This window comes from Etheostoma cragini, chromosome 1 (genome assembly GCF_013103735.1).
Source record: "Etheostoma cragini isolate CJK2018 chromosome 1, CSU_Ecrag_1.0, whole genome shotgun sequence".
Lineage (NCBI taxonomy): Eukaryota > Metazoa > Chordata > Actinopteri > Perciformes > Percidae > Etheostoma > Etheostoma cragini.
In genome coordinates, this window is record NC_048407.1 from 19,510,820 (window position 1) to 19,531,647 (window position 20,828).

Below are 20,828 nucleotides of genomic sequence, written 5' to 3' on the forward strand. Positions count from 1 at the left end.
AGGAATGAAGATGATATGTTGGGGTGGGGCTTAAAAGCACGTTTTTTTTCTCCAACGCCACTCTGTCTATTCTGGGCATCAGTTTGTCATGCAGGAATGTGAAGGCCATAAAGTATCGGAGCCCTTGAGAAACTGAAGAGCGTTCTTGTCCCCAACTCTTAACGTTGACTCTCTCTCTTTTACTATCACTTTCCCCAACTCACTCCCTCTCTCTCTTAGTTTAAAGTAGAACACAGGTGTAGAAGACAGCACCCATGGGAAAGATTACAATTGGGAACATTCCTGGTGTTAAAAAGGCGTTTTTTCCTGATATTCTTCATCAGGGGAATTATGTAATTGCCTTGGTTCCATGACTATGCCTTTGTCCCCTTTGTGCCTCCACCCTGCACTCCCCAGCACTACGTCTTACATCACAACCTAGTAATTTCCATATTACAATTTAAACAAGATATTCTATTCTCTGCTGCTTTTTTTCATTTTCGTCTTTCCATAATATCCATCTTTTGTATTGACGAATAAAAGGCATGATGAGAAAACAAGGTGCAAAATGATCTTTTCCAGGGACCCCAATAAAAACTGCATGACAGCCTGGGCTGCACCGCTTAATTACAAAAGGATGAAATCGTTTCTTCTACATCTGGAGAAAACATTGTCTGCATAACACAGAGATTTACAGCTCCCAGTTCTATCCCTGGACTCAAGCATACAGCAATTAGGCAAAACATGGATGGATAACCAGCACCATGAAGTTCAGGAAGAGATGGCTATTCTCTTTTGGCAGTATGGAAAAGAGCCTCTGAGGCCCCACTGTTTCAAATAAAAACTCTACACAGAAAATGGTCCTCTGGAAACTGGTGGATGGTTAATTTTTTCTCAAGCCTTGATAGTGGTCACAGAGAGGTGATGTGAACTTTTCACCGGCTTCATGTCATTTTGAGCAACATAACCCATCCAAAATAAATGCTCTAAGGTAAGCATGCATGCAGGCATCAGCACCTCTCTGACCCATCACTAACAACAATGAAATCCAGGCGAGAAAAAATTGCTTTATTTCTGCAATCCAACAGTAATCGATGCACTACAAAATGGAAAGACCTTAGGGGTAGATTTGTTAACACAAAGGAAAACCTAGGTAAAACAAAGGAAGTACATGCTCTGTGCATTTAGGAGCTATTTACTTCGCTGCTGTACTGTAAATCAAGCATTGCTTTGAATCCAACTGGCTCCAACAAACAAAGTTAAACTAAATGTCTTCACTTATAAATACATAAATATAAAACGACTTAATACGGCTCATGTATTGTGTTTATGTACACAAACATAACTTTGGACTTACACGTGGAAGATTACAAGGCAAGGGGAATGGAACAACAGCCAGGGTCACATATCCATAATTCTGTAAAATGTATGTGTCCCATGACTCAACTCTGTAGGCCAAACCCAAACATAGTAGAGGTCCCTGTGTGCTCATCCTGGTACCTAAGACCTTCTCCCCTCTCCTCATCTGTCTCTTCACCCTAGCTTTGCTTTCATGTACAGCTCCACTGAACACAGACCTCAGAGCTGAGTAGTTTTGTGGCCCTGACCACTCGGAGGCCATTAATCTGGTGGCTTAGCCACTGATGTATTGATGGCAGAAAGCCGGTAAGCCTGCCTGCCTCACTCTCTCCATCCCTTCAGCTTAGAAGCTACATAGATTCACAGGAGCCCCCATCTGGCCTCATCAATGCAGTGTTTACCTGCCAACTGCCACTGTTAGTCTTTCAGGTGCGGTGGCTATAGGTCGCCAGATGTATTGACCAGTTGAGCAAAAAGACCTGTGAGACGCTTCAGTCAAGCCATGATAGCTGCTTGGTGTATTTGCATGCACTCAAAATAAATCAGGTGCTCTAGCGGTAACATCCCTAAATTAGCATTATTGCTACTATATAAATATTTCTTGTGGCCTGTAGGCAACCACACATAATTACGTATATTAACTTGGCCATAAAACAAAACATGTAAACTTATTGGGGAAGTTTGGTAATTGCAAGACATGGAAAACCCTTTACCAATCACTTCAATCTGGGCATTTATAGTAATTGAGTAATTTGTGTACATGTAAGTGTGATGACGGTCAGTCAAACTGCTGTAAAATGAATTTCCATTTTGGCTAACAAATACATAATAAGTTCATAGCTAAATTGTAGAGGCCATTGAAGAAATTAAATCCTAAACAGGTCTTTTTTAAAGACAAGGGAAAGGGGATACTATCTCTCTGGCATCCTAGCAGTGTGTGTGTGTGTGTGTGTGTGTGTGTGTGTGGGGGGGGGGGGGGGGTAATAACACAGGGCCATAACTGATATGTCTTTAATACCATCTTGACAAGATAGAGGCAGGCAGAGCCAAGGTACAGTATGACACCGATTAGATACAGAGACCTTCCAGTTGGTGCAGTTAGAACTTTCTCCAAGATGTAATGACTCCATCTCCTACAATCACTTAAGACGGAAAGGAAGATCTGTATTTTACCAATTGTCATAATCACAAAATTTCACGACAAATTAAAGCCTGGAAAGCTTTATGTGCCTTATTATTTATTTGAGCTAGATCTCAATCAGTGGGTTGACAATAACGTTAACAGTGTTTGGCTCTCAAGTGAGGAACTTCTAACAATTTGAAGAGTAAGTAGACAAAGTGGGATGGTGGACACCGACAGAGGATTTAGCTGAGGAGAATGTTTAGTTTTCCAGCATGGTTGATTAAAGATTTTTTAACCGCAGATCCTAATTCTAGACCACCCACTAGTTGACCATTCCCATACTGGTTTGCTTTATTGGTCACTTCACCTCCTATTTGTTATATTTATTAATTCCATTAAGACAACAACGATAAGGTAGGAAAAATAAGCAGAATGGACTGATGATGTTTGACATTACAATCACAAAAACAGAATCGAGAAAAACACTTATTTTTATTTAGCAAGTAAACTCATATTTTGTCTCATTTTATGAATGAAAAAAGTATAAAGGGAAAGTTCACAGTTCTCAGTGTTCTCATTGTTGATTTGTTAAACTGTTTGTTTTAAGTTCAATAAGTTCTTTCCAAAAGTCAATGCATAATCATGTTGAATAACTGTGATTATAATTTCTAGCCCTAGTGGAACTTATCTCTGCCTTGAACTGTTATATAACCTAGTCACAAAAACCTATGTACTGTAACCTTGGCTTATATGACTTTCCTTCCCCAAACGGCAATCTGCCTTTTCTGCTGATGAGAATGAAGACAGCCGCTTCATTGCACATTAGCAGGAGTGTGCTCTGCTGTGCTTGCCCAAAAACAAATCAAATCAAAACGAACAACCATTAACACAATGATCAAGGATCTCCAACTCCCAGCTGATAATGTAACACATCATCTCTATCCCTACTCTAATCCTCCTATTGCTCTGTGTGAAGGGACACAGCGAATGCATCCCTTCCGCCAACACAGACCCAGGATGAAGAATCTGGTCTTGTAATGCACTGGGGAAAGACCAGCCTACCCCGTCTAAGCAGCTTTCTGCTCCCCTTCTTTTGCTTTCTTTCACTGTCACTTTGTAAGTCCCAGCAACACCCAGAGTAGGGCGGTTGCACATACAATAAGCAGCAGTAACAGCAGCAACAGCAGCTGTGCCATGGGTCAAAGCCTGACCCTTTTCCTGGCCTTCTCAAGGGGTGGGAGATAGAAGAGTTGTGAAACTCTTGCACACAGCCAAACATTAAGCCCTACCAGTCCCCCTTACTTGTCTGACAGCCCCTCTCGCCAATTCACACTGATTTTAGTTGTATGCCATTCTTTCCTTGTTCCACTTACTACTAAGAGTAACAGTGAGATAGGACGCTATAAATCCGTGCCCTGCAGGCAACTATTGACGCAAAAAAGGGTAACCGGGGTTTAGGGTCATGACTGTGTTGACTGAAGAGTTGTTATAGAGGCCTGTGCAAATTTTAAATACTTCCTTTAGAGTGAAGCCTTTTATTACGTGTACATCACTTGTTTCAAATCAAATTATTCATACAAGAACTTCTCCTTGAGCAACTAAAATGATGCATTTCATGAGCCCCATGATGCCATCGGCTGGAACTTTGTGTGTGTATGTGTGTGTGTGAGTGTGTGTGTGTGTATGTGTGTGTGTGTGTGTGTGTGTGTGTGTGCGCGCAATCACACGCTTGTGCATGTGAAAGGAGAGAATGGGCTGTCTCCCAGGATGTGCAGCAAGCGCTTTATTAGAGCGGTAGTACCAGTAAATCAGAGCTCAGCTCTTCCTGGAACTGCTGCAACCTTTCCCACTGAGCACTATTACTGAACAATCATAGGCTAGCCATGATAATTAGCAGAGTATCTATCCTTCCAACCCCATCCCTCTCTCCTGTCTGTCTCTCCATCCTTCTCTTAGCCCTCCTCTTCTTAGAAATGTCTGGTGGATGAGAGTGTAAGGCCAGGCGCCCACTAGACGTAATTTTGCCAGAGGCCATGTACATGCTGTCATTTTTGTCTTGACGTTGGCCAGAGTAACAATTTTGGTTAATCTACCCATGCTTTAAGACCACCAAAAAATCGGAAGCATGATTGGGACATCCCAGATAGAAGAAGAATTTAGGAGCTCGGTAGATGAATTAGATATTGAGGTGCTGACCCTGTCACAGTAGAAACAACAACATACCATAATTAAATCTCATCTGTGACACCAAAATCCAACATCCTGTCTAGTGGGCACTTGTCCTAAGTCTAAATCAGTAGTACTATGAAATAGTCCAAGAGGATTGGAGTCAATCCTGGTGGTTATGATCATTAATGGGGAGAGGTCAACACATTTTGCATTCCTGAGTCTGAGAAGCCAGTGCTTCAGCTGAGAAGGATCACCTTAATGCCTTTTCATGTAACCACTAATCCCCTAATTTACATCACTACCTCCTTTCCTCTATTATGTTTCATTGTGATTATTTGCTATTTGCAAAGTGTAGAGATTTTCTTTCCTCAGTGTTCACTGTTTCTTTTGGATTGCACTGAAAAGTGAAATAAGAGCAGTAACTCCATCCAAGACACAGATGTATTGTGTTTGTTAATGGGCAAGCCGCTGGGCTCCACTTAACACTATGTTAGTGCAGTTAAAGATGCAGAACATATGATCAAAAGCCTTGTTCTCATACAGGTACAGAGCAGACAGTGGATGTGACTGCGTGTGTAAGGCAGGGAGAGAGATAGGTGAGAAGTTTGTATAGTTACGGGTGTGCTCAATAAAGCAGGACAAGGACAGAGGGAGGGGTGTTAGGACTTTCTTGGTTAAAGATCCCCCATTTGATAGTGACGGCACTTTCTCCCTTTCTTTCCATGGCCAAGCGGCATCTGGAGTGGATTTTGTGCTAGCAGACACAGAGGAACATGATTACATTCGGCTAACTGCGCTCTAAACTGATTATGCATGTGCCAAGCTAATGGACTACATTTGCAAGAGGAAAAATAACATCCAATCAATCTCAATTACCGCCGATTGCACTGGCCCCCGAGACAAGGAAGGTAGCCAGCTTACTCCCCATGCTCCTCCCCTTTCCCCCAACCCTTGACTGGAAGCTGAGGCCTGTGGCTGGGCCTGGTTAGGCCCTACCCCTTTCTGTCTGGCCAGAGCAGCCAGGGCCTGGGAGCTGGATTAGCTCCACTCATCTCACCTCCACACTCACACATAGCCAAGCCCTGAGGCCTACTGCTTGTGGTGTAAAGGCTCATCATATTCACATATCATGTACATGGCTAACTGTAAAACAAGAATGGAAGCTGGGTTTGTTCAAGATCAAGAGAGTCTCAGGGGAGAGCTAGGTATTCTAAAAACATACAGTACACAACCTAACATTTAGGTTATCTGGGTACTGCAACAGAATCCATCTGTTTGTGTTTAGTAGTGACCTTACTAGGAGCAGATGGTTGACCATCACACTATCAGAGCCATTATAATCCCTACGGTCCATGGGAAAAAAGAGAAGGTGAAAGTTAGCTTCAGAGCACAGGGGTGTGTTGCCAGAACACACCATGCTCAGAATGGTTACGTCTCAACTGAGAACACAGTGCACAGGGGAAGACGGCATCACCGCTCACTGTTTGTTGATCCGTGTGGTCAGGATGACTTGCAGGATCTTTCTGTGGTCTTTTGGAACATTCCAATAGTTTGGGTAGTGGGGGTGATATTTTTAGAAAGCCCTAATATGGGCCGCATACCACAGACTCTCAAATTATCCCATCCAGCTTAGCCCTCAGTTTAAACCTTCCTTTTTAATTCCAGTAATTACAGGCTCCAATTTATATGGAGCTGTGCACACAAAGGGCCTGTTTAATGCAAACCAGTTTGATTTGGGTGAAGTGTCCCAAGCATCTCCCACATCATACAGCCTGTTTATGCTGACTTGATGATTTATAATCTCCCAAAAAAGCTTAAAAATGGTGCTATTTGCATCGGATTTCATTTGGGAAGAATAAATGATTGGTTTTCCTTTTTTTCCTCTTTGCATAATATACCAAGTTGAGTTTACGGCTTGTGGGCCACTGTGGGTTTCTGCCTGTCAGTACCTCTACCAGGACAGTAAATCAAATGTAGTACGAAGACTTTGACATTGTCAAGTGGGGAGCCTGTGCTGCCAAAGAGACCTCACAACCATGTTCATGTTGTCCACTAATCACATTTGTGAGTCTTAAATATTGTAATAATTCTTGTCAACTCCAGAACATCTCTGTTTTGGAGTAGTGTTTGCGATGAGGAGAGCTTATGAGGACTGTGGTTTTCTCAGGCAGCAGGTAATTTTTGGACAAATGCACACACTCTTACTCTGAAGATCAATTGGTTTTAAGAAATACGGAGCCATCTTAAGAGGCTTAAGTCATAAAAAATGATCATGCCTGGATGTGTTGTACATATTTAATCCCCCATACTGAGCTGCAGTATGACACATGTCTCTTCTCTCTTAAAAACTTGCGTGGAAAACGAGACAGAGGAGAAGAAAAAAATGATGTTTCTCTTTTGCCTTTCAGGCTCACAGCAGAGTAGAAAGCACAAAGATAATGTAATATAAATTGTACCCTATGCTGCGATACAAAACTAGTCTCTCCCTCCAAAAGGTGTGAGAAAGAAAGAGAGAGCATGCCAGAGCATATGTCTATTTTGGTCTAATGTGAGACTGTCATAGAAATGTGGGCCAGTTGCGTGCAGCAACTAAAACCAAGAGAGGATGACCATGGGCTGGGAAAAAAACAAAGTATAATGGGATATATGTTTCTGCTGTCTCACAACTGGCTTCCACACATTTGTACAGTATGTTGCATATTTGAATCCATATGCATCTTTGAATACCCTGTGCATCTGAAAATGTTCCTGTAGTCTTCTCGCTTGTCCTGGTGAAAACTGCATATTCTCCATTCAACACCTCCTGTGTCCCCTGGGCCCTCTAATAGATGTACTAGGAGCCCTACATCATACCTTTCCCACAAAACGTGTTCTCGCTTTTGCTGGGATTTCACCAGAAAGGCTTTGAGGACAGAAAACAGGCATGGCATGCCAGTGGTTCTGAGGATCCACTCAAAATCCTGGATGATTTTCAAATAGACAGCCTTTTGAGGGGGTTTAAATGGACCACTTCACCTTGATTAAAAACACTATGCTTGAAGCAGCACATTTTCACATGCCTTTTAGTGCCTCCTTTCCAAAAGAAGTCATACTGTAGTATATTAAGATACCTAAACACAAGTGTCAAGAAATAGAGCTGTTTACATACTTCTACCAGTTTAATTTTTAATAGTCAAACACTTGACAATGGAGTGGACTTATTATAAATACAAGGCAACATCTAGTGGGAGCACATTACAGTGGTATATATTAGATTCTGTTGGTGTGTATGTACGCTAACAGGGAGTGTACGTTGACACTGTTTGTATGTGTTTTGTTGTGTGTTTTGTATGTATGTGTGCGTGCATGCGCAGCTATGCCAGTTTGGGTTAAGCGCAGAGCGGCCAAAGCCGCAGACACACAGGATAGGTACCTAAGTGGAATCAGGCCTGTTAGATTTATGGCCATTTGTTCGGAGAGTGTTCATCCATTGGCTATTATGGAATGATTAGAGGAGAAGGTGAAGCTCCAAGTCCAGCAAAAATCAATACGGCTGTCGAGAACGATTCAGCCTTTCCCGCTCCGAGGAGTATTAGCACCAAACCTCTGTCTCCTCACACTTCTTCATTCGTCTCCTAGTCATTCCGCTTTAAGCCTCCAAACCAGCCTCACCTGCCATGTTCTTCTCATGGTAGCACTGAGGCTATGCTTCTATATGACTACTTTGAAGGCAAGAGCTACACAACAAGGCCATCATTCATGCCTTGGGAGAAAGACTAGTTTAGTGGTGTGGGCATCACTGGAACATTTACTGTCTTGCTGAGAAGTATCACGTCAGCAGGAAGAGGATTAAGGACACATTTTGTAACGTTTGTGAAAAAAACAAAGGTTAATAATAACATAATAATAAATACTCCAAAATATGACACAGACATACTACTTCTCTCTGTATATAATATTATAACACCTCAAGAATATATAGACATTCTACCTACACACATGCTCTTTCCCCCATTTATGTATATATTCAGTAATTAAATGAAAATTGTGATACACTGTCATGACAAGGTTCAGTGATGGGTGTGATAAAGGAGTTTGGGGACCACTAACCTTGTAGAGTTTGAGGCTTGCCTCGTGGCGGGTATTGACAGTGTGCATCCTCAGCTTCTCCAGGCTGTTAGTGTAGTAGTCGCAGGCATTGCACTTCAGGTGCACTGGGTTGCCTATGGCCACACATTTCAGTCGCCATTCATTGCCTTTGCCCCCTTCTTTGATGTGGGCCACAAGCTGGTACTTTTGCACATGCTTGTCTGTCTTGCAGTGCAGCTGGAAGTTGGCCTTGAGCTGAGTGGTGTAGTGGCACAACTTGCACTGGTGAGAGTCGCCCACCACAGCACGCCACTCCTCCTCCGGTAGGCTGCGTTCAGCTCCCATATGCATGCCAAGAACATCCAGGTTGTCAGTGGTGAAGCGGTTGCATACAGCGCACTGAAAGAGCTTAAGGGAGGGGTCGCTGGATTGTGATAGACTTTCTCCCAGGGTCATCAGTTCTTCGGACACCAACTGCCCACCACCCAGCCGCACGTCCATAGGTATCTCCCCACCTACTAGAATGCGCGGGGTACACAAAGACAGACAAAAAGAAAGGAGAAAAAAGTTTTAAGATGGCTGCAAACTAAAATGTATAATGTTGTTAGACATATTCAAAACTTACACTCTTTATCAGAGTTCAATTTTTAAAGACCACTTTAACCCTCAGTAATTTACTTCATGACGTTTACGTCGTTATTTTATTGTTTTTAAGTCAGTACGCAGTGTTTTCTAAAGAAAGTCATACTTTGCACACTCTCTGGATGAATAGCATCTCAGGTAAAGTAAAGCTGTTTAACTTTGGAAAAGTACTCTGTTGGTATGATGTTGCATGGAGGACAATGCGCATGTCTGTATTTATGGACCGATAGCTATCCTTGCTTTGAGATTTTTTTTTCATAAGGACCAAAACCTCAGACTGCCAGAGAATGAACGTACACATTGTCCTGTTTGGGCGGGTGCACTGCCATGGCCTGTCTGTAAATCAACTCCAGAGGCCAGGAGCTCCACAGAAAAAGCAAGTTATTTTATCATTACTGAAGAACTAAGGAGTTCCTAAGCACACATTACTGTAAATCAAAACCATCACCCTTGTTCACTGAATAATAAAATGAAAAGAAATCCACTTCTCTGCTTTTTTTCACTCCAGATTGCCTCTAAATCAATATGGACCTAAAATATTAATTTTGCTTGGTACTGAGTGTAAACAATAAAGAGGGGGAAAAAACACAACAAGTACATATGACACCATAACAACCACAGAACTAATGTCTGTACAATCTGGGAAAGCTGACTTTAAAAAAGAACATTAAAAATATGAGGTAAGAGCAGTTTTTGCCTTTGCTTGCTGATCTTTAATCGTTCACTGCCCAGACTGAGCATGCAGGCCTGACCCTGCCTGGCTTTACACTAAATTAATTCCAGCAGCTCCTTTATATTTATTGCTGCAGTATGCAGCCTGCTCTTGGACTTTTCTCCATTACCTGAGTTTTTATAGCCAGGAGAGGGAGACCTTTGAGAAGCCCTCTGAAATCACTCACAGACCCAGCTCCCCAGTCATGGCTTCTTACATTGTCTCTTAAAAATACAGAGATGTACACACATGCCCAATCACTATCCCAGTCCAGTCTTTTCCAGCACCTTGAATCTCTAATTTCTACCTGGAACTCATGCTCCATTAGTAAGCAGATTCAGTGATTTACCACAGACCTGGATCATGTTCCTGGTTGTAAACCCTTGGGACAAGATTCTGATTTGTGTGTGTATATATATATATATATATATATATATATGATGAAACCATAATATTGTAAAAGGTATATACATGTGTCATATACATATATTGATATTGTTGTTAGTGCTATGTGAAACTTAAAAAATCTTAACACATTACATATTTTGATTATTCACTTACTCAGAAGCTGAGGTCAAAAATCCACAGTGAGAGCATGACAGCTGTGCAGTGCCCTGCTATGCCAAGAACTCCTACAAACTACTACTTTTAGTCACTGTTCCATTATCTTTTACTGTGACTGTTATTGCCACTCTTCGTTTTAATCCCAAACGGCCGTCAGACACCCCCTACCAAGAGCCCGGGTCTATCCGAGGTTTCTTCCTAAAAGGAATTTTTTCCTTGCCACTGTCGCACTGTTGCTTGCTCTGGAAGGAACTACTAGAACTGTTGGGTCCTTGTAAATTATAGAGTGTGGTCTAGACCTACTCTATCTTTAAAGTGTCTTGAGATAACTCTTGTTATGAATTGATACTATAAATAAAATAAAATCGAATTGAATTGAATTGAAAGTGTGCCCTCTCACTTTAGCTGCTTGGTCTGAAATCTCCTGGTCTGAAAAGGCAGATTCCCTCATTAGATTTACTGGGCCTTGTGTATGTATCATACTGTAGAGTTATATATCAGAGTGTTTGTGTATGATGGCTTAAGAGTTTCTTAAAGTTTAAATGAGAATGACACCACTGTAGTTTATGGGCCCAGACCATGTCATGATTGCCTCCGTTGTAACATGCTTATTACAGCTCACCTCACAGGAAAATGAAACAGATGGTAGAAGAGGAAAAAAGAATTAGTCACAGCAATCAATTCTTGTTTGTGTCTTTGAACTGGCGACAGTTGGAGACAAGTCTGTACAAACTGTGGGGTTGTAACTGGCCCACCAAATACTTTGCAATGCTGTTGAATTACCCATGCTGAGCCCTCTAACCTTGCATCTTTGACCAAGATAAAATTTATAGCTGCAATTACAAAGTTAAAACAAAACGGAGAACTCCAGTGGTAAAGTTCTACAGCAGTTTGGGAATAATGACAAAAAAAGCTAAGGCTGGCAGCCTAAGGGGGAGAGCAAGAAGAAACAAAATAAAAGTATGGCCCGCTAACTTACCTTTTCTGAGCAAAATTGGGTATCACAAAGGTAATTTCAGAATTCTGTTAAAATCACATCAATACAGTGTCACTTACAGTAGATGTCTTGTCAAGGAAAAACAAATTGCCTCTGGGCTTCTGTGTGCTACTTGGTAGAGTTATAACTAAATAAACAGCCTACATTTAGGCATACTGGTGCAGTAGACGGTTTTACTGTGGATGTGAGATTAAGGCATTGAGAATAGGCCTACTGTCATGAAGACTATTAGCATTTACACTATCAGTAAGGACATATGGAAAGGGTCTGGGGTAAGCCCCCCGCTGTAAATTTACATGGATTATCTTTCTTTCAACGCTCCCTCTTTATATTTCAGTGACACTCTGCTTGTACAATGAGAGAATGATGTCAAGTTCACCAGGACAGGTATACCTTAGGGCATATAAAAGAAAGGCAGCTGCCAAAAGTAAAAAGTGTGATATACCTAGCTTACGTAGCCGTGGAGGAGGGCAATATGTTGACATTCTTGCTCGTTATTTTGTGTGTCACCAAAATAAAAAGTGAATGGCTTCAATGTTCTGTGATCCTAAACATTGATAGTTTTACGGAAACTGATTATACAGAAATTAAAGTTCTCTTAACTGTACTGAGTGATTTTGTGGCAACTAGGGGTGTTTCTGAGAGCAAAGAGAAGCAACAATTGGGGCTCACCAAGTGCAGGGGCCAGGGACGCAATGTTGGGATCAAGGTGAAAGCTCCCCATAAGGAACTGGGCCTCCGCCCCAGCTGGGTCGATCTTGAGGCCTGGTGGAAGGCTCATGTTCTGGGTCAGGTAATATTGGTACAGCTCAGCCTCAGAAGGTGAAGGCATGGCTCCCAAGCCAAGTCGGCCATGCTGCATCTGAGTCACATTCTGCTGGAGCAGCATCATGTTGTGCATGTGCTTCTCGCTGGTCATGTGGATACGCAGGTTCCGTGCCACATTGGTCTCGTAGTCACAAACCTCACACCGCCAAGTAGGTTTGCTCTTCGGCTTGGTCGGGGAGGGGGCCCCACACGATACAGCCATATGGGTGGAGGACTGTGTCGGATGGTGGTGAGGAGGGTGATGGCTACTGGCTTGGGTCACTGAAGGGACAGCCACCACTCCACCTGGGGTATGTCCAAACACCTGCTCCTGCCCAGTGCCAATAGTGCCTCCATTCTGTAGTGTCTGCATGTTGTTCAAGTGCTTGTCAGACTGCATGTGGATACTTAGGTTGCCCTTTGTGGTAGTTGAGTAGTTACACACCTAGATAATATAATAGGACATTTACACATCAGTTCACATATTGCATAAGCCTAAATGGCTGAACAACATAAAAACAACTTCAATTGCAACTTCAATCAAGCATTGCTGCATTTCTTTGCTACATACCTCACAACGGAAGGGCTTGTATCCACAGGTATAGCTTTCTCCACGAGCCAGACGAGGGTGGCTCTGACCACTGGTGCAGTACGAACATGAGCCTCCAGAGTCTGGGTGTTTCTCTTTCATGTGGGCCTCCAACGTCTGCTGGTACTTGTAATGCCAGTTGCATTTTGGACACTTGAGTGTCTTGCATGAGTTGCGTGAATGCATCATGGTCATGTGACCACCCAAGGAACGTGAAGAACCCAAAACGGTGTCACATTTAGGGCATTCTACCCCACTTCCTCCGCTGCCACCAGGCCCATGGTTCTGTGAACACTCACCCATCCCCGTTATGTCACAGGAGCCCCCTGGGAAGAGGTGGGAGTGGCCTTGAGATGAAGGGTGGAGGTGATGATGATGGTGGTGCATGTGGTGATGGTGCAGAAGGGCTCCATTTTCCTCCTCTCCTTCTGCCGAGCAATCATTTGGTTCTGGAGCTGTGGCACTATCTCGATTGGCACTTTCATCAGCAGCAGCATTGGAGGACAGAGGTGAGGAGGAAGTGCCAGCAGTGTCATCGTCGCTCCTTCTGACGGCAGCTGCCGCCATTGCCGTGGGAACAGTGGGTCCCTGGCAGTTAAAGCTCAGAGGGAGCTCTGAGGTCCTCTCCCCACCGTCTGCAGCTAAACACACTTTCTTGACAGAGGGGGGAGTGGAAGCAGGGTCTTTGCTGTTGAGTGTGGAATTGGCTGCAGAGGTGCAGGCAGAAGGCTGGAGAGCGCTACTAGGCATTAATAAAGGAGATTTGGAAATGCTTTGGTTTGAGACAGCTGGTTCCCCCACTTCACCCCCGCCGCTGCTACTGTTACCACCACAGGCCTTTGCAGTGCTTTCTGACTCCACCTCGTCTTCGTCTTCCCCTAATAACAGTTCCTCTTCTTCTTCCGAGCCCCCCATCTGGCTCGATAGGTTTTCATGTCCCTCATTGTCCCCATCCTCGCCCTTGCATGCCAACTCTTTCCCAGCAGGCTCCTCTGTTCTCCCTCCCTGATTGGGCAGGGCACTGGAGTCTTTGGCAGAGCCTGGGGATGAGGTAAGAGAGGATGCATTGGGAAGGCTTAGCCCTCCAAGAGAAAGGACTGAGCTTAGCGGGGTGTGTTGCTGCTGCTGCTGTTGGTGGGGCCCAGAGTCAGAATCTTTATTGAGAAGGCTCTCGCTGTCCCTGCTGCTGCTTCCAGGCTCCAAATGGACACCACTAAATGTACCATAGAAGCTCTGGCTGGAGTTAATTGGGAGCAGGGTAGGTGGCAGAGGAGTGCTCTTATTTTTTGGTTCCAGGAAACTGATGAGGGGCTCTTTGTCCTTCCCAATGCCCTGGATTATGGCGGATGCCTGTTTGTCTGCTAGCAGCTGCCGCTCGTCCTCACACAGTGTCATGCGGTGATCATGGACAGCATGAGTGGCAAAGGAACGCGCATAACCAAAGGACAGCTTGCAGAGAAAACACATGAAAATGGGCTTACCCTTGCCATATAGGGCTAGCCCATCAAATTTGGAGAAATCCACGTTGTTGGGAACATCTTTGGATACACAGGACTTCTTGGCAGACCCATCGCTGTTCAGGTAATCCTTGTTGCTTTTGTGCCGCACATCGAAGACACGGAAACTGTGCAGGACAGGGCTGAGGCCTGCCATGGTTGAGGTATTGGGGAAACCTTGGTCTGAATTGCCAAACCACTTCCCGAAGGACGAGGCTATGTGGAACGTGTTGATGATGTGAGGGTAGACTGAGGATGAAGTCCCAGCAGGTTCCCCTGGTTTTCCTCCACTGGTGAGAGAGTTTGTGGGTAGCAGGTTGGGTACCATGCCCCCTCCACTTTGGATTAACTGACTGAGGCTCTCAACGATGTAGGCTGAGCCATCTGGCTGATAGACTATCTCCCCAGCCAGGTTCTCCACATCACTACTCTCCTCTTCCTCTTCCTCCTCTCCTTCCTCACTTCCACTCTCAGGTGCTCCCTGCGGTCGTGAGGGCTGATGTCGCAAAAGACTGGGCATGCCTCCTCCACCTGTAGCCATCGGCACCCCAGGAAAGGGTTGAAGACTTGGGAAACAGCTGTCAATCTCCATTTCATCTAAATCCTCAGATTCGTCCTCTTCTCCACAGCTTACTTCCTCTTGCTCTTCTTCCTCAAGACCCTCTCTTGTGGGATGCAGCTGGCCTGTGGCAGAGCTATCACGGTGGGCCTGGGGTGATGTCTGATTTGGCTGCTGCTGCTGGGACTGTAGTTCTCTCACCCCTTCATGAGGTGCACAGGGGTTTTGGGATTGAGAAGGGTAGGGAGCAGAGAGAGATAGGGGGTCCAGGGAAGGGGCCTGGTTAGTGCAAGGGACCTGTGAGCTAGAGTGATCGTTCCAGGGCTGTGGTTGTTGCTGCTGCTGGGAGGAGCCGAGCCCATCGTCTGTCCCAGAAACCACAGGAGACTCACAGCTGTCCATGCTGATGCCTACATGAGGCGTTCATCGCATCCAGGCCTGCAGAGACACAAGTTGGATGAGATACGCGGTTATTGTTGTATTTAGGATGTTGATATAGACACATATACACAAGCACACCCAACTCTTCATTTACTATGCAAATTATGGAAACCTAAATGTTTATATTTTCCAAAACATAATTACGTCGATTAAGAAAAGATCAGATACAGAAAATATGAAAGAGGCCTTAGGAGCCTTAATAGAAGAAAATCAAATGTATAGAGCATTGGGTGTGAGACAAAAGTCTGAGATATAATTGGAAAAAATGACACCATGCTCATTACACTAGATTAGGTACTTAAACACAATACCTGAGACAAGCACTAATAAGCCATCTATGATTCATCTTCCTGCCATATCAGGAAGGTACAATCTTTTATCTTCACCTTCCAAACAACACCCCTAATCTTATATTCTGCAAGTTCTACATCCGTTTTTAATTAACTTGCAGTCCGAAAAAAGGAGAAACAGGATAACTTAATGGATCAAATAGATTCCTTGTGAGATAATTAGACACCGAGAAGCCACCCATCCGCGCATTGTACATTTACATAACTGGAAGAAAAGAGAAAACTGCATCTAAAAAAAGAAATTCTAACAGTATCACCTTTATCGCACCATCTTCAAGTTGTGTACATATAAGAACAATATAACACATGTGCAGTATTGATATAGATGTGTATGAACTTTAACAAGTGCAATAAAAGGCAGTTTTTTTCTTCTATGAGTCAAAAATACATAAGCTGGGTTGGGACTTTACTACAGCTGTGTTTAGATCTTGTATCCAATAACCTCTACGCTCAGCCTGGTTTCAAACACTCCAGCCATCCTCCGCCTCTAAAATAATAAATGGCAGCTGAGCTTTCGGGAGCTGGCCATGCCCCGAGCATCTGAGAGGCCTAACACAGGCTGCAATTTAGAGCACAGAAGAGATAAAATGATAGCACAAGATACTGCTGAGCTAATAATTTTATTAAAGGGATGCAGCCAGCATTGATTAAAGGGGGCAATCGGGCTGAAACCAATAACTCTGGGCTGCCCTTTAACCCACCAGTACTGAATATTACATGAGCAAAGTTTCCCGGCACCAAGCAATGTCCCCGTTGATTAGCACATTCACTGCTTGCACTTGATTTATTTACTTATTTACTTAGGGATGCAAATTTCAGCTGTGATCAGAATGGAGTCTACCCCCACACCCAAACATATTAACCACTGAGGGAGAGAGGGATTGATAATGTCTGTCTGCCTCTTCATGAATGTCTGATGAAGCTTTCCTCCCACACAACATACCTAAAACCTCTCTAGTCTATGTGCACCCAAGCTATAAAAATGAAGAACTTCCTTTTTAAAGATGTGCTTTTGTATTTAAACTTCAGAATCAGCAACAGCAGGCCAGAATAGCATATTGTGGGCAAAGTAACAATTCAGAAAGAAGCACTATAATGATAAATCAATGACGTTGTTTAAATTTACAATAGGACTGCAAAGACGACGTAGACGTTATTGTCATAAATACTCGGGGACAGACATTTCCTGCCAGTATGATCCAGCTGATTGTTTTGTTTACACACCACAGAAGCTAACCCTGATGACCCCTGTCTTGCTTTGCATATACAATGAAAGATATTAGACTGGCTGGCTTATTAACAAGATTGCTTTATACAACCAGACATGATTTAGAGATGGCTGCCATATTGAGTGAGGGGATACTAGCCCTACTGGTCTGTATTTATTATCTGCTCCATTAATAAGAGTCTATGAGCTCAACAGCCATTTCACAAAAATTGACTAAGGGCAGCGAGAGTAATGCAAGCAACTAAATATGCCACATGTCAACAGACAATGATTCTTTAACTAAAAGCACGTAGACTAACTGCAAAAAATCCAATAGAAAAAAGCAGAAAAGATGACTGGTCTAAAACGACCTCCTAGGAAAAGTCGCCATGTGTCTTGTCTGAGCAAGGAGTGTAATCTATTCCATCCGCCCCTCCTCTAGATTCCACTGCCTGTCTCGACCAGGCCTGAGAAACCCTGGGCCCACATGCAACTACTAGTTAAGATTGTTGGTTCACAATGACCTCAGAAGTTCTCTACTCTCATCTTTGTATGGTCTTGGGTCCAAACAGAGGGGCAGTTAACTGTAGTAAGTGTATGTACTCATCCATTGCTATTACTGTTATAAGATACCTGTAGCAATTAGCAGTAGACGGGATAACACAATGCCTCTTGATCAGTGCTGGAGCTGTGAGCCAGCTTGGTGTGTCCACTGCTTACAGAAAACAGGATTGCCCTTTAAAATCAAGATGGTGTAATTCAATAACCTGCAGTGGTTACTGATGAGCAATGGGATTGTCTGGAGTCGGCAAGTCGCAGATGGGCCAACTGATATAACGCTGTTTGTCTCTCGGAGGTCTGCCTGGCTCAGTGACACCTGTTTAAAGCAGGAAAAGCTTTAATCTCTGGGAGGCACTAAACAAGTCGGGGAGACAGACAAAGAGACGCGGTCGAAGAAGAGGGGAAGTGGAGGCGGCCGGTGTCTCTGTGTGCTGACTGTGTTAATAACCACAAATCAAAATGATGGAGCAGCCCACAAAAGGTGACTACTGCTGAGTGGTACTATGCAACGTTATATACTGTAATACGTACGAAAGTTGTAATTTTCTTATGCATACTGGCACTACTGCTGATTTAACCAAACAACTGATCCTGTCATGGCCTCTGCCCTTGTGTTGTATCGTAATTTTGAATGTGGGCCCACTGAGTTGACATATGCAGGCTGTGTGCAGCCAAAACAAGCCTTAGCTGACAATACAAGATAATCAGAGGGAAGAAAAGGCTGGATTCCTGAGCTGATCTGAGGGAGGGCATGCCGACGCACAGATCCCGACTGTAGAACTCACACTCCTGCTGCCACCTGCCTTCAAAGGCTTCATGCCAGGGTCCCCCTGCTCTCTCTCCTCTGACAAAACAATAAAAAGTCATACTCCACCTCCTCCCACCACCCTAACAAAGCAGATAAGGTTGAACTTTGTGAAAGGGCATCAGTTCTAATGAACACTGTTAGAAAGTGGGTCTGGATGTCACTTGGTAGGGATGGAAAATTAGATAAGTTATAATTTATGGGTCCTTTCATTAGGTGGGATTTACCGGCCAACTGAGGGAGGAATTAAAGGCTAAGGAACCATCTGATTATAAGCATGCCTGATCACCTGCCTGAAGGCCTGGCCTTGCCTCCAGAGGACCCTGCTCTCCAGGGTTTCCTGAGGGAATAAGCCGTTACTTAGCCCTTGCTGTGAAAACTCTTGGGCAGTGGGCATGATGCAGCCCTGACCCTAACTCATATTTGCATAGAGAACACATCAGCAGTGAGGGAACAACACTGTTTCTTAATACGCCTAGAGGAGCTCTAACAATACACCAGATCTGATTTTCAATTGTCCCTCAGTGATGTTGCCTCTCTGTGCCTAGTCTCACAGAGCCCGGCCAGCCACCGCAGGGTAAGGGGTGCTTATTGGAAAATCAATGGTGTGAACACTAAGCAAGTTACAGGAAGATGTGGGAAGGAAGGGTTCTTATTGATAAAGCAGGGGAAGGCCTTTGATGTTGCACTAGGGACATGCTCATTGATGGGGGAACCATTGTAGTCCTCAGGCAAGTAAGGCCTGGGTTTATCTTTTAGGTTTGTTCCAATTAATCACCAATAAAGGCATGCATGCATTGAACTTTTAAGCATAAGTCCATTTTAAGGCATGACATGGCTTAGTAAATTCTGTTTACAATACTGTGCTCTTGAGGGAATTTACATTTCTAACACTGCACTGCAAGTGTCTCTTTCAGCCTTTATCTATCTGCTCTCTATCTTGTCTACCCTATTACCTGCTAAAACTAACTGTAGCCTATATCGAAGACAATAACCTGATACTCAATTTAGGAATAACTCTGCTACATCTGAGCGTGCAAGTTTGGCGTAAACTGGCAGACTGCTGTCAAAAGATAATTTACTGTACAGAATAAAAAGAAATGCATTAAATTAGAAAAATACTCTTTTATGAAATAATAAACAACAAAGAGACAACGTTTTGCCTGAAAGGGAAAAATGCATATTATCTTTCAGTGCTATCACAGGGTCACTTGTCCTGGAGTTGTAAGCCAAAAAAGTTAGTCGCCACTGCCATAGACAATACACCATTGTAATTATATTAGGTACGTGGAGTTCTTGTTCTCTTTGATCACCAACACTGTAAATCAGAAAATTAACCATGTGCTGCATTGTTGTTTATTGTGTGCTGTAAATATTCTGTCTGTTATTCTGCTAATGCAGACATAAGGCTGCTCCAGTATTGCTCCAACTGCAGGAGGCAAAAAGTCACCTCAGGTCGATGGCACTCAGCCTGTAAACAGGACTTCCCGTAAAATCAATGATCTTCAGTAGGAGCTATCAGTCTGTGGAACAGAAATAGCCGTGGCTGTGTTGAGTCTGAGGCGAGGCAGAACAGTACTGTGTGTTTACATTGAGTGTGTGCAAGTCGTGGAGGATGGTCCCTGGCATGTCGGGAGTATTTCTCAGCAATAGCAAAACTGAGGCATGCAGCCTCTGTTATGTTCCAGCCAGTGGAGACCTAGAAGCATTAGGTGCTACAGTGACTGCCGTTCACAGATTTAATGTTGTCTTGTATGTATACTTTATGCATTACACTACAGTGATGGAACATTTATATCACTTACAGCTAAAACCATCCTTGCTGATTACAATATGAGCAACTCAAATACCCATAAGGCAATGTGCTTATTGTTTTACTTTCACAGCTCTTAATTCTAGTAACCATTTTGCCCTAGTAATACGGGCCAGAAAAAGCAAAATTGATTTGTTTGTAGTATCAATTGCCTCCTTTGTTAATAGACTTGAAAAAGAAACCTTGAAAATGATTTTTACACTTTACACAACACCATCAAATTCTGTTAATCCATTCCATATTGCAGAACGGAAGAAAAGTGATTTAAGACAGAAAAGCAATGAAATCACAGTGCAGAACTGTATGGTACTCAGTACTGCACAGGACAGTCTGAATAAATGACCTGATTGGAGCTCAGCTAACTTCTCTAGATGGGATTTGCATGGCACTAGAGTGTTTCTTCAGTTGGAGGGTGTGATGGAAACATCGTGCTGGTGTAATTAGAAGTAGTTAATTAGCTGTTGGTTAATTACTGGGGTCTGCAGAGTGTTGGTGAAAGACCTGGTGGGGTGGCAAAGCAAAGGGAAGCAGCGAACACACAGCAGGAAGCTCCCAGTCTCCCACCAATTAGCAACCAGCATGGGGGG

At 43.6% G+C, this 20,828-nt stretch overlaps 1 protein-coding gene across 3 annotated transcripts in view; it reads right to left on the reverse strand.

Annotated features, from left to right (window-relative positions):
* The window catches only part of zfhx3 (zinc finger homeobox 3), a 136,123-nt gene that overhangs the window by 74,587 nt on the left and 40,708 nt on the right, over positions 1–20,828 (reverse strand). For 2 of the 3 annotated variants that reach the window (XM_034872605.1, XM_034872435.1), the window contains exons 2-4: positions 12,992–15,502; positions 12,286–12,865; positions 8,720–9,216 (exon numbers count right to left, since the gene is read on the reverse strand). In XM_034872605.1, coding sequence (XP_034728496.1) covers positions 8,720–9,216; positions 12,286–12,865; positions 12,992–15,466 — 3,552 coding nt within the window. In that variant the 5' untranslated portion in view covers positions 15,467–15,502. Of the gene's footprint in view, positions 1–8,719; positions 9,217–12,285; positions 12,866–12,991; positions 15,503–20,828 lie in introns of those variants that run through there. The other variant, XM_034872511.1, reaches the window with a different exon arrangement.